The sequence below is a fragment of the Actinia tenebrosa genome, unplaced genomic scaffold (assembly GCF_029948245.1).
Source record: "Actinia tenebrosa isolate PJP-AT-01 unplaced genomic scaffold, QUT_ActTen_1.0 PGA_scaffold10__47_contigs__length_13832649, whole genome shotgun sequence".
NCBI lineage: Eukaryota > Metazoa > Cnidaria > Anthozoa > Actiniaria > Actiniidae > Actinia > Actinia tenebrosa.
The window spans coordinates 10838092-10852288 of record NW_028292570.1 but is presented as its reverse complement, the minus strand read 5'-3'; the positions used below and the strand labels follow the sequence as shown (position 1 = coordinate 10852288).

General features: G+C 38.0%; 1 protein-coding gene and 2 pseudogenes across 1 annotated transcript; 1 reads left to right on the top strand and 2 right to left on the bottom strand.

The window, feature by feature from the left end:
• The first annotated feature begins 1029 nt into the window (after positions 1-1029).
• Positions 1030-3637, top strand: LOC148913016 (uncharacterized; annotated as a pseudogene).
• A 182-nt stretch (positions 3638-3819) lies between these two features.
• Positions 3820-6617, bottom strand: LOC148913015 (uncharacterized). Its single transcript, XM_089026936.1, has 2 exons — positions 6550-6617; positions 3820-6476 (listed from the first exon to the last, which is right to left on the bottom strand). The coding sequence occupies exons 1-2, from the start codon at positions 6569-6571 to the stop codon at positions 5338-5340; spliced, it is 1161 nt and encodes a 386-aa protein (XP_088883062.1). The 5' UTR covers positions 6572-6617; the 3' UTR covers positions 3820-5337.
• Positions 6618-7047: 430 nt separating this feature from the next.
• Positions 7048-9158, bottom strand: LOC116299128 (uncharacterized; annotated as a pseudogene).
• Positions 9159-14197: the final 5039 nt, after the last annotated feature.

The window sequence follows — 14197 nt, the reverse complement described above, 5'->3', positions numbered from 1 at the left end:
AACGAATCGTCGACGCAGAAATTCGAGCACATCGACATACACAAGAACAGTTGAGAAAGATTGGTGTTGACGAAGATTTATTGGATTTACTCCCAGTGCATGCAGATGATGTCGTGCCAACACAACTCCAACAAGAGATCGATGTGCGACGAACTGAACAGCAGCAAATCAACGTACAAAAGGAGCACGCCCGTGTTCAAGACATCTTCACGAGTGTGTGGCTCAACACTGAAGAAAGAGAAATGGTCAATCTGCAATGCAAATCGAAAATTATCCACATGGAAATGTCAAGAAGGCTAAGGAATATCTCTTGACAACCTGTGTTGATGCTCTGAATGCTTTTCACACCAAGCACAAACACCAACAGAAAAAGGTCTGGCACGCCGGAGAATAAAATGCATTGAGCTTGGACTCTTGAAGGGGTCTGTTGTTTATTTCAGTATATAAATATACTGATTCACTCGTCACTCGTTTTTGTTTCTGGCAATAAATATACAAGCTACTGTGCCATCATTTAATGTTTGCAGGGAAATTTTTGGGAACCTCTTTTAAGTAGTGAATTAGCTGTTCCCCTTTTTGGGATTGAAATTATGGGTCCCTCAAAATGGCAGACCATTGTCCAAAGCCATATCGTTTTATACGGTGGCCCACAAGTCTCACGGCAAAACAAAAACTCAAGGCAAAACAAACTAAACTCACGGCAAAACGAACTAAACGCACGGCAAAACAAACTAAACTCACGGCAAAAGGCAATAAATTCACGGCAGAATAAATTTAACTCACGGCAGAATAAAGAAAGCCACGGCAAAATAAACTAAACTCACGGCAGAATAAAGAAAGCCACGGCAGAACAAAGAAAGCCACGGCAGAATACAGTAAAGGCAACGACGTATTGGGTTCCCTGTTGAATTTTTTACCGCGAGCAATTTGTCAGCGGTTTTGATGTTGTCTCAGGCGGTGACAGGACACCGATGTCGATGGAATTCGAGTGTTTTGTGCAGTTGTATTTTTATATTGAAGTTATCTACTATGTTTTGTTCTCATTGCGGAGACGCAGTTAAAGACGACCACAAATACTGTTCAAAGTGTGGAAAAGGTAAATTTATATAGCAATCTTTTTGTTTAAATGATAGAATCGCACTGAATACGAGTTTTGTTTACAGTGACAGTCAGCACGTGGACCAGCACGTGTGCTCTGTTATGTTGAAGCCGGGTACAAAATATGCGTAATAGAATCGATAGTTTAGCAATTCCGTCCTACTTAGTGCCCTTTGTACATGTTAAGGCGGGATTTACCTATTAACCAGCCACAGTTGCTAGGGACCGGGTACTTGTAAGGTTTAAAAATCTCTACATGCATACATAACCTTTATAAACTTTTTACATTAACTTTATTTAGGAAGTTTTATAATATTTTGGGTTCATACGTCAAACCAGTTTTTGAAATGAATCACAAAAATGATGACAACTGTACCCACTTTATACTAATTTGTAGTAATTCTTTTCAGGTCTGTCTTCTCAAATTTCAGGAGCAAGTAACATAGCCAAACCTATCAAATCTTTTGTCCAGTACAAAAAAGCAAAAGGGACAGAATGGAAAGCTAAAGTTTCTTCATCTTCAAAAGCCACAGGCAAACAAGAAGATGAAGAAGTCTTCATAAATATTTCACTCATGGAGTGGAGTGAAAAAGAGCAAGAATTGAAAGCAAAAAGAGGGAAGAAGCTCCCACTAAGAATTTCGAGAAATGCCAATTATTTAACACTTCTCAGAGCTGCAAAAGAAAAATGGAAAAAACTTTCATAAAAACTTGTATGATGATGAGGAAACTTATCATTTACTTTATGAAGATACCAGCAGAGCACTCTTCTTACCTGGTAGCAAGAAAGAGTCATTTTCCTTGAAGCGTTATAAGGAAGAATTTGGCAAAGATTTTAAAAGAATTACTCTGTTTCTCTGCTCTGACAGTGACTTAAAAATATCAGAAAGTGATCCAGAGCAAAACGAAGATGTAAAAGATGAGAAAGTTGAAAATGAAACACCCCCAAAACGTCTAAAAACTGACGATGACAACTCATATGATGATGATTGGCTATTAAATGATGACCCACTTGGTAAGCATTCTACCCCTCAGTCAATATCATCTAATTCTCAGGAAACTAAATCAACAAGAAAACACAATGAAACAGAATCAAATTCAGAGACCTCTTTATCACAAGAGCCACCATCAGCATCTGTAACAACACGCATTGATTTAACTCTGCCTTCATCAACAATTCATCAGACAAATTTAGATGCACAGTTAGCGAGTCATCTGCAAGCCATTTATGATCAAGATGCTTCTCTTGACCCTATCACTAATGTTACTTCTGATGAAAAAGATGAGACTCCTGATGTGACAAAGCTGGATGACGAATGCTCTGTAGTAAAAGCTCTTACAGAGAAAATTGTAAAGTCTAGGCAGTTGTTTATTGTTATACGGCGAGGCTGTCATTTATCAAGAGTTATTGATATTTGGAAAAGAGCAGTGAAAAAGGACCCTTCAGGTATAAACAAACGTGTGATGGTAAGCTTTTGTGGTGAAGAAGGAATAGATTCAGGAGCAATGGCTCTTGAATTATTTACACTATATCTACCTTCTATTGGCTCTTACATGTTTCCTGGTGGCAGCCCTGTAGACTCCACACTCAATGTCCAGAATTCAAGCTTCATGACATGTGGACAGATTGTCGCAGCAAGTCTTGCCCAAGGTGGGCCACCACCTTGTTTCCTTGAAGAAAGTGTATATAAATCTAATGGTAGAACTTAATTTCAGGCCAAATGGAATCAACGCAGCAAAGCACTTAACAGAAAGTGACAGGGTTTTCCTGAAGTCTATACAAGATGATTTGACATCTCAAGCTGACACCATAATAGAAAATGGATACACAGGGATGATCAATGAAAAGCACAGTGATGAAATCATTAAATCTATTACTATTAGCATTATATCAAAGCGCTTGGTGTACCTCAGAGAGTTCATGGATGGCTTGCAGTCCTTTGGCTTGGCAGATATCATTCAAAGCCACCCAGAAAGTTGTAGGAGTCTATTTGTAAAGAGCTCACAGCCTAACAAAGTTGATGCAAACTTTGTGTTTTCAATTCTGCACCCCAGTTATACAGAAGAAGGGAGCTCAAGGAGAAAGGTAGAAGAATCGTTGATGGATTTTTTTCAAGACTTTCTATTTATGTTGGAAGATGAGAGTAAAATTTCTGGGTACAACGAGGCAATTTCTTGGAATGATGGCACTGAAAGTGAAGCTCAAGTCTGTAGTGCTAATGAGCTATCTGAACAATTCCAGTCACCTGATCTTTCACCTCCAGGCATATTGGGATGGTTAACAGGCCAAAAACATATCCCACTTGGTGAAAAACCATTGAAAGTTTCAGTCCACTTCAATCATGACTGCACAGTGAACAATCCCAACCATAGAATTTGCTTTCCAGTTGTAGGAGCTTGTTCAAGAGAAATCACTTTGCCAGTGTCACACATGAAGACTAAAGAAGAGTTCAAAGAAGTATTTCTGTTGGCCTTTTGCAAAGGGCAGTCTTTTGGCAAAGTTTAAGTTCCATGAATAATGCAAGAGTGAGCATTTATGTCTTGACTGGATTTGTGCCTCTAATTCTAAGAATCTTAATTGCATACTTTTTAATAGCATTAATTTGTTCTCAGAGATAGCTACATGTACTTTTTATTCATATATTATGAACAACTCATGCATTATGTTCAGAATGAGAAATGGATTCCAGCTAAAAATCCAAATCAATCAATGATAGTAGTTTTGCAGCAACCAAATCAAGGGTGTCAGTTGAACATCAATATTGCTGAATGATTTGGTGAACAATTATTTTTGCAAACTTTTATGGGTACAAAGTAGGCATTGTAACAGTTTGCATTGTTGCTTGGTTGTCCGCAGTCCCTGATTTACGGTGGCTATTGTAAGCTAGCATTGACACTATATGTTTACTTTGTTAAAATGACAATGTTCTGATAACAACAGAAATACATGATTTTAATATAGATGGTTGAACTGTACCTGGCACCTTTTGAAGCAACAGGTTACCTGACCATACTATATAATAAACAATGTCGTCAGAAAGAATATCAGAAATGGAATAATCTCCTATACGATAAAAACAAAGAGAACGTGACCATTTCAGCAGACTCAAATAGAAAAACTGTATAAGATATAGAATAGAATACCTCATAACAATTTGTATGGCAAAAACTGACCTGTTGTTGGAAAGGGCCTAATGATTTACTAATGATCCCACACTATCAAAACATGTCATCTTGGCTAGAATACTTATTATATCATGTTATTGTTGTTAATGAATGCTGTTGTTGTTGTTTAGAAGTTCAATTTGGATGATTGAGACAATGCTAATTGAGATCCAACACAAATTAGGTTAGATATTATATCAAATAAGTTTTAGTGATTGTGATAGCATGTTAATAGATTACTTTAAATTATTATGATCATTTTATAATATTTGTATTGATTATAATAACATTTTGTATCTACAGGGCCTAGGAGACATGGGCTTCTTGCTTAAAATCCATAAAATAACATAATAAATTCTATGAATAGAGTACAAACACTATAAGTGTGTAGCATAAATACCACTAAATACTGCTAAATTATGCTATCCTATTGTTTTCTATTGTTTGATTTAGCACTCTTTACTACTAAAAAGTGCAAAGGGTTGCACACTTTTGGTGTTTGTACTCTACTGTTGTTGTTATTGCTCATATGTTAAATACATCAAATAATTTCATGATTATTGTAAAGTGCAAAACATTAAAATTATGAAATAAATTGAAAGATAATAAAAACAGTAACTATTTAGTGACTGATAGTCACTGTTACTCAATCAGAATTGTTTTGGACTTGTCCCCTCAACAGTAGACATCCCATGTTCAAATACAAAATAATTTTCAAATCCTTTTAGGGCAGCCATACTCCTAGGCCTGCCTCATATTACAACACTAATTTGAAAACTTTCACTTTCTTTACTGTAATCTTTCAAAATACTAATTTCTCAAAAAGTCACCGCTGTTAATAGACTGGTCCAAAATTCACCTCCTGTTTCCTGTCTGTTACATTTTGTTTCTGATTTTGGGTCTGCTGGTTGAGTAAACTATAATAGAGTGCTTACGCTATGTCCATGAAAAAAGTTGAAAGTTTTACATGCCTAACCATTGTTATATATGACTGTTATTTTGCAACTTGAATCAGAGCTTTGAAAAGTGCCAGTGCCTCTTGCCAACTGCTTGGTTGTTCTATGGACAACTGCTCTTAGGCATATTCAAAATATTCCTGGTGGACATTTTTTTCTGGTTTCATGACTAGATGCTGCAACACATGATCCATTACAGTAGATGGAACTTCCAGTTTGAGATTTGGATCTGCTCCATGAAGTTCAGGACAGAAGAAAAGTGAATCTGGGCGTCCAGGTTTAGTGTTATGCCGTGATTGGCGTATCCTATGACTATTCCAATGATCTGTTACATAATCAAGTTGTTTCTGGATGACTCTGTGAAAGCAAAACCATAAACATTCCATATCAAGCTCAGAAGAAGTGTCAATTATCCCTTGAAATTCCAAATCTGTGAAAAACCTTCTCCACCATGCAGAATGGCTTTTTGGAAAGTATGACCACCATCCTTCAATTCTTTGATTACGGGGTGATGCTACATATCTGTGTGCAGCAAAATCATCACGAAAAAAATTCTGAATTGATGCAGATAATCCATTTTCTGTACCTAAATCTGTTACTAAGTGTACTGGGCAGCCTCCAACAGCAGAAATGGCCTCAACAAAAAAAAAAAATGCAATGTTGTCTGGAGAATTGTTGGACCTTGCAACCTTGAGCCACAATATCTTTCTACTGAATCCGTCAATTCCACCATGAATCGGGAATCCCCATTGTTTTAATTTGTCGTATCCATCCATGTGCCAGGCATAGTTTGGTCCAGGATTGTTGTATGTTCTCCTTTTCAAACGATTTTTTTTCCTTTTTTCAGTTCCTTCTGGATCCATCTCTTTCAGCAAATCCTGTACAACTTTTCTTGGTACCAGGATACCTTCCATTCTCAATGTGTGCCATATTGCTCTATAGCCCATAGATGAGGAAGGGCCTTTGATCAGCTCACTTATGCGTTCTCGGACCTTTGCAAATGTCTCATTGAATCCTTCTTTATCGGTAATAACACGCCTCGACAGCCCATATTGTTTAAGTCTCCTTATCAGTGTACATCGACTTATGGGATGCTGATGACGCTCACAAAGAAAATGCAGGATTTCTTTATATTCGAATCCAAGACGAAAGTAATATGTAATAACCTCTTCTTCGTTGAATATCTCTTCTTCTTCTTCATCATCAGTGCTCGAAATGTCTGCACATGTATTGTCGTCATCTAACTGACCAGTAGACGCTGAAATAGCAGTCAAAAACACGTTTACAACTAGCAAATATATAGATAAATAAAAATTAATGATCTCACTTACCTTGGATACAAAATCTACACATATTCGCTAGCGAAAGTAATAAGGAACCACAACCTTGGCAGGATCCACTCGAACCAGACGCCATTTTTATTTACAACATCAAAACCGCTGACAAATTGCTCGCGGTAAAAAAATCAACAGGGAACCCAATACGTCGTTGCCTTTACTGTATTCTGCCGTGGCTTTCTTTGTTCTGCCGTGGCTTTCTTTATTCTGCCGTGAGTTTAGTTTATTTTGCCGTGGCTTTCTTTATTCTGCCGTGAGTTAAGTTTATTCTGCCGTGAATTTATTGCCTTTTGCCGTGACTTGGTTTGTTTTGCCGTGAGTTTAGTTCGTTTTGCCGTGAGTTTTTGTTTTGGCGTGAGACTTGTGGGCCACCGTAGTTTTATCCTTGCATTTAAGAATTCATCTTTGATCGGTGTGAAGAGAAACAGTTTCCTTTTCTTTGGCTTGTCAGTAGATCTCGGAGGCTCAGACTCGAAGTCGTTTTTCTCGCGTTCAAGTTGCAACGATGATCCAGTCACTTCGACATTTCCGAGGACAGCTGGCTCGTTGGAGTTCGGCTTTTCGACAACGGGGGAATCTTGACCGGGTGAATTGCCCGCCAAAATCGTTTGAGAGTCGAGAGCGAACGTCGTTGGTCAACTCACTCCCTTTTTCTCCCTGCAACTTTTTCAGACACTCGTGAGCCTTCGTGGCAAATTCGCGAGATCTTAGTTTTTGATAATGTACCCTAGCTACTACAGAGCTGTGCTTCTGATGATCTGCCGGCTGAGCTTAGGCAAGCTATCTCTGCACCGTCTTTTAAGCGCTTACTTGTTAGTCATTATTACGACAAATTTTTGTCTTCCTTTGAGACCATTAATACCTGTTCTTGGGTGACGAAATGCCGCTGCTCCAACTGTAGGGCTTAGCCATTCATTTATTAGTTACCTTTTAGATCTCTTTCTCTCTCTTTTTTTTTTAAATTTTAGTTGGAGACTATCCTATAGGTGGAATGTCACCCGTCTAGTTCTCCGCAACAGTTTAATTGTTGGAAGCTTAATAAATAATATAAATAAATAAATGATCTTCGGAGATCGTGCATTGCTTGTTCCTTTCGAGGTATTTCCCACTGGCCGTTTCGACGATATGACGGTATCGCGTCGGATGACTGTACTTGCCAGTTGCATCGAATACTAATTTGCTCATCAGTTGTCCGATTTTACTGTGCTGGCCGCCGTTCCTGGTAACGAGAACGTATTCGCAGTTTGGTTTTAGATGATGTATGATGATGATGATTATTATGATTTATATAGCGCCCTTTCCTATGTGGATATAATCAAAGTCGCTTTACATGGAGTTGTGAATGACAGATTGCTTTTTTTAAGCAATTTACAAACATGAGAGATGGTTAGTATGAAGTGGAGGCACTGAGGGTGGTCACTGCCAGGGTTTCTTTTTACGTCCTCAGTGGTTCTTTTATGTCCCCCATTTGCTGTAGGTTAGGAAGGGTTGGGAGACAGGGTCTACGGTTTTAAGTCCTTGTCCGAGAAGACTTGAAGGTCTAACCGTTTGCAGATATAATTACAAAGGCAGCACCTTCTCCTCAGTTATTTTAAGACCCTGAGTGTTGGTCCGGCGGAGGCTTGAACTACGACCTCCCGCACAACAGACCGACGCTCTTACCAACTGAGCTAACCTGTAATGTATCCATCCAACACTTGTATGCTGGTGTCGGTCAAGTACAATGAATCAAATCCATACTTGGATGTGGTCTTGAACTTTTTCTGGTCAATGAAACCACCATTGCTTTTGGCCGATCCGACTATGTCCACCGTCAAATACCGATAAGTCATTGGACGAAAACCCTTAACTATAGTGAACAAATACACGGCCACAAACTTGGTAGCAAACGACACATCTGAAGGTGTCAGGTGTTTCTCGACACACTTTGAGCACGCATTCATATCGCGGAAGGTGATCACTTGTAACAATTCATCCATTGTGGCCCAGTGGCCTTTGGTTTCGAGTGTTTCAATGTCCAGATCATTTGTCCATTGTAGGCCCATCATTTTTGCTACTGTTTTGCGTGCTCTCTTCAAATAGACCTCTAAGCACATCTGATTTCGCAAAACCGTATGGATCTTGCAAAAATCTAGCAAGTCTGATATAGCGTCCCAACTTAAGTCTTCTTCGTCGTCGTTTTCACAACAAAATTTCCGAAATTTAAAACTTTTTTGAATAATTGGTTGAGCCTGTTTTGGAGTTCTGCATCCCCCACCGCTTCCAATCAGCCATTTATCAAATTCTTTGCCAAGAGTATTTGAAATATCAACGCATGGAACGATTTTTTGAAACTTTGAGTTGCTCGAGTTGGGTTTACTCTTTCATCGCCTGAATTTGACGTTGTTTGAGTGGATACATCAGGCTGTTCGTCGAAAAAATAAAACCAACTTTTCCACATGTTTTCTGCATCCTCTTGAAGTTCCAAATGCATTATGGTTGAACGCTGGCACTGGACAGTGGAAAAGGACATCTTCTTCGCCTTCTCCTAAATGTAGTCTTTTTGGTTTCGGCAAGTCGCCGTTGATTTTCGACCAATCGATTTCTCTACTGTGCTTACTCATTATTGATTTACCTATGACCTCAACTTAATTCATGGTTACTGGAATATTTGCTTTATAACTTTCACATACCCCAAGAGACCGGACAGAATCCCAAAATTCATTGGTTACTATGAGGAAATATGACTTTTATATAATGAACAGATTTTTGTCTTCTCTTCTATTCCATTAACTTAGGATCAATTAAGAAGAAAAAAGATTATGGGCATGCCCAAACTTATATTGTAATGCCTAAATTTGCCTGAACTTGCCCGAATAGCCTTTGTTCTTTTATGTTGACCTTGCACAATACCACTAAGCATGTTTGAGCTTGCTGGAGAACCTGCCCAAACATGCGCAGTCATGTCTATATATGCCTGGACATGTTTGAAATTGTTCTTTATTGTTTGAGACTTGTCTAGAAAAGCGCAGTCATGTCTGTACATGCCTAGACATGTTTGAACTTGTTCTACATTGTTTGAGACGTGCCCAGACACGTGCAGTCATGCATGAGCATGTTTGTATTCCTTGTTGAAGTATTCCTTTTTTCAAAAGTGTCCCTCTTTGACCGCAACAGGAACAAACGTTCCTATCGTTGATATCTCAGTTAGGAACACAATGTTCCTAATTGCAAAGGTGACTGTTTTTGGTACATTGACAAACCGACAATGTAACGAACAGTACAGGGGAACAGGTGTTGCCTTGCATGCAAACAGGAACAATCAATGTTCAAAGGAACACAAATGACGACCACTTGTTCCGATAATACATTGAATAGGAACAATTTGAAGAGGCCTGGTTGACATCGCGATGGTCAAGACGTATGTTTGAAGCTCTCGTCTGAACCGTTATGAATTCTGGAAATTATCAGTTAATTTCAGACCGTTTGTTATATTTTGGATGAATAACGCAATATCTTCAGGAACTAGAAGAACTAGAGACGATATATCATCAACCTCCTCTTCTGGATCTGCCACATCACCAAATGCGAAGTTGAGGAAAATGGCGGACAATAGCGAACTGTCCTTAGAAACCATCTACGCCGTTATGAAGGATGTTCAAAAGAACACTAGTAAGCTAGTTAACAGTGCAAAATAAAGAACATGAGCTAGATCACGCCGATTGAAAAAGATAAGGACGTAAGATTGCTGAAAAACTGTAGGCCTATCAGTTTGATAAATGTGGATAACAAGATTTGCAGTAGAGCAATTTCAAGTAGAATCGTAGAGGTGCTGCCTCAAATTATCCATCCGAACCAGGCTGCTTATGTAAAGAATAGGACAATTGATGAGCCAATCAGATTCATAGAAGACCTCCTACAATATACGATGACAGAGCAGAAGTCGCTGCTTTTGTTTGCAGCAGACTTTGAAAAAGCATTCGATAGCGTTGAGCATAATTTCATATGGGCAACCGTGAGACATTTTAAATTTAGACCGCAATTCATAAAGTGGATGAAGTTACTATTAGGTGATACACAAAGTTGTGTACTCAATAACGGTATAGCTACACGGCGTTTTTCGAAAACAAACGTGGAACTAAGCAAGGTGACCCAATTTCCCCATATCTCTCCGTGTCGGTGATTGAGATCACGGCAACAATGATACGTAACAATCGAGAAATTAAAGGGCTTAGTATCCTGGAATATCTCGTTAAAATTATACTATTTGCTGAGGATACGACTTTTTTCTTGAAAGACCGGGACTCTCTTACAAAAGTACTTGAAACACTAAGACTTTTCTCCAGCTATTCTTCTCTTAACATAATATGGAGAAATCGGAAATAGGATGAATTGGTCCACAAATACCCCTAGATAATAGTGCCTCGGAAATTCCTCAGATCAGCTGCAGCAATCGAAATGGGTTAATTTCTATGAGACTGGAATAAAAATTTTGGGAATGTATTTTTCTTATAATCGAAAGTTTCTTTACAAATATAATTTTGAAAAGAACTTTGAGAAGTTTAAGACCACTCTTGCTATCTGGAAGTCGAGAACATCAACTCTAATAGGAAAAATTCAGGTAATTAAATCTCTAGGCTCATCGAAATTGTATTATATTTGTTCGAAAACAGTAGTCAGCGAAAGAATTATTAAATTATGTAAAAGTGAAATAGTTAATTTCATATGGAACGGACGCAAGCCAAAAATCAAGTATACTACGTTAATAGGAAATTATAAGGATGGTGGTTTAAAGCTACCGGACATTGAGAGCATGGTTAAGGCTAGCTTATTTCGATGGGCGACAAAGTTGTTTGATGATGGAAGCAAGTATTGGAAAATAATTCCATTGAAACTATTGTTAAATGCTGGAGGGACTGAGTGTATTCGGGAAAATGTCGATATAAAATGTATCCCCCCTGAAATTCCTGCATTTTATCAAAATGTCTTAAGAGTTTGAGCAGAACTTAGTACTACAAATATGGACAACCCAAAAGAGGTGTTAAGGCAATCTTTATGGAACAATGTTTTCATTCCTTTAAATTGTAGTGTTTTAAGTAGACAACATTTTTAAAATGTCAATATACGTTTTGTGAGAGACGTATGGGATAAAGAAAAAGGTTTTCATTGGGAAGTAGTAATAAACAAAGGGCTAGAAAATACAGAATGGTTAACTTGGGTTAAAATAATCACTCTTATTCCAACACAGTGAAAACAAGTAATGAAAAATAGGAAGCTTGAAGAGCCTTCAACTATTGCAGCATCAGAGTGCCCAATTAAAAGACGAATGAAAATAGAGGGAAAATATAAGATACTGAACTTAATTAAAACTAAACAAGTTTATAATAAGCTGATAGGTAAGGTTTTTTCTCCGCAAAGCTCACAGAAGAGGTGGCAGTTAATTCTAGAAAATAACTCTATTGACTGGAGAAAAGCCTATGCTTTGTTGCACAAAACTACCATTTCAACCTATTTAAGGTGTTTCCAATACTAAATAATAATGAATTGTTTATATTTAAACAAAGACTTAGCAAAATTTAAGATAAGAGAAAATCCTGCTTGTTCTCTATGCAATGAAAAAGCTGAAACAATAGAGCTTCTCTTTGTCAATTGTATAGTTTCATCAACATTATAAAAAAATTAATATAGAATAGCGGTGAAAAATAATAAATTATCATTCCATCTGGCCAAACATTGTAAAACTAAATTTCTTGGTAAAGAAAGGTAAAGTCGAATGTGACGATCAATGGCCACAAATATGTTCCCATTGAATTGCAGTTGCTGAGAGAATAGGACAGCTCGAAATGTTTATTAAATGGAGAAAAAGCCTTAAGCGTGAGACGAACTTGACAACAATGTTGCTTACAGGAGCACCAAAGAATTCAGGAAGCAAGACTGCAGCAAAGCGTTGGGGAAGTGTCACGTGCACTAACTGAAGTTGTCACCAAGCGGCACACCTAATGGTCATCCACATCAGGTGTACCACCGCAATGCCAATACAGCCAACATGGCAACCACTACAAATAACATGGCAACACCAACAACAGCATGGTCAGCAGCAGCCATGGCAACAACAACAACATAATCAACGACCATGGCAACAACATGTTTAGCAGAAACCATGGCAACAACAAAATAAGCAGCAGCCATGGCAACAGCTACAACCTTGGCAATCGCTACAACCTTGGCAGCAACAACAACAACATGGGGAACAACAAGTAGGCCAACCATAACATCAACAAGGAAACAAATATAAACCAAAGCCCGCCCTGGGGTCATTTGAGGTTTGCTTGCTTCAGAACTGTGATGCAAGGGTGCAAAAATGTTACGGCTGTAGTCAAGCGCTGAAAATCGAAGGACAATTCCCTCCTGCACCACACAACTTGGTGGTAGCATCAAACATGAGAAGAGAGTTCCGTAAGTAGGCGAGCTACAGCAAAGTAAGCCCGGAAATGTCTATTTTCTTTTAAACAAAAGTTGCATCCAAAAAAAGTGTTCATTATTTATACCGAGCTTGGTATGTGTTCCACCCATGGTATTGTCTTCGTAAAGTCTATCACATAAAAGCGTTATTTATGACATATTGAGAATTCAGTTACAGTAAAATGTACACGACATACCAAGTAGAATAGCACAAAAACTAGATCCTTTGTTTTTGATTTTTTAATCTATTTACTATTTACTATTTAGCAATATATAACTAGTGCTACTTCATTGGTATAATTATCAAAGCGCATTAGATGTTGTAACGAAGTTGAATTAAAACATGTTTTTGGAAAATATCTGTTGTGTGTTGTCTCTGCGTTATGTTGTTTTTTTTTTGTTTTTTTGTTTTTGTTCCCGGTCTTCAATTTTTGTAGAACTGAGTCATAAGTTTTCATAGCTGCCAGCAAATTATAGATGAAAAGTATGCTGATGGAGTTGACATTAAGTTCAGGTTTCCAGAATTTCCTAATGATTTAAAGATGTTGGTACTTTTAGCTGGGGAATTACCAGTTAGTGCTCGATACTTCTCAACATTTGCAAATGTCAATACTAGCAACTGTGACAATCCTTCTGGAACATTTGGGCAAAGTGTTAATGATATTTAGCAACCATGGAAATACAATAGGAGATTAGAGGTTGCACAGGAGGTTGCCAAGTTGAAAGGGAGAGTTGAAAAACTCAAGAAGCTACAAAAAGAAAAAGGATTCTTGACTATATTTCGAATAAGAATAGTAGACAAGAATAAGAGCCTTTAATTGGACCTTTCATTGACAGGGCACACATAGACCCGCTGCATGCTAAAAACAATGCTTGTCAACAACTGTTTAGAAAGATCCTTTATGAAAGCATTGCCAAGACACCTCTACCAGCGACAGGAAGAAACTTTGAATCCCTTCGCACCTCCTCTCAATTTGTTAAGCTTGTCATTTGCCTACAGAAGAAAGCAAAGCTAGCTCGACTTGCTAATAAGGTGAAGCAATGGTTTAATGAAACTAATGGTTCTCGGAAGGATATTCAATATCGGTTTACAGGGCGAGACTCTAGATTATTTCTTCATAACTTCATGTATGTTATTGATGCAGTCACAGAGCAATCTGATAGTAATAAGCAGACATTTGCTCTTCATGTTTTTGCATAT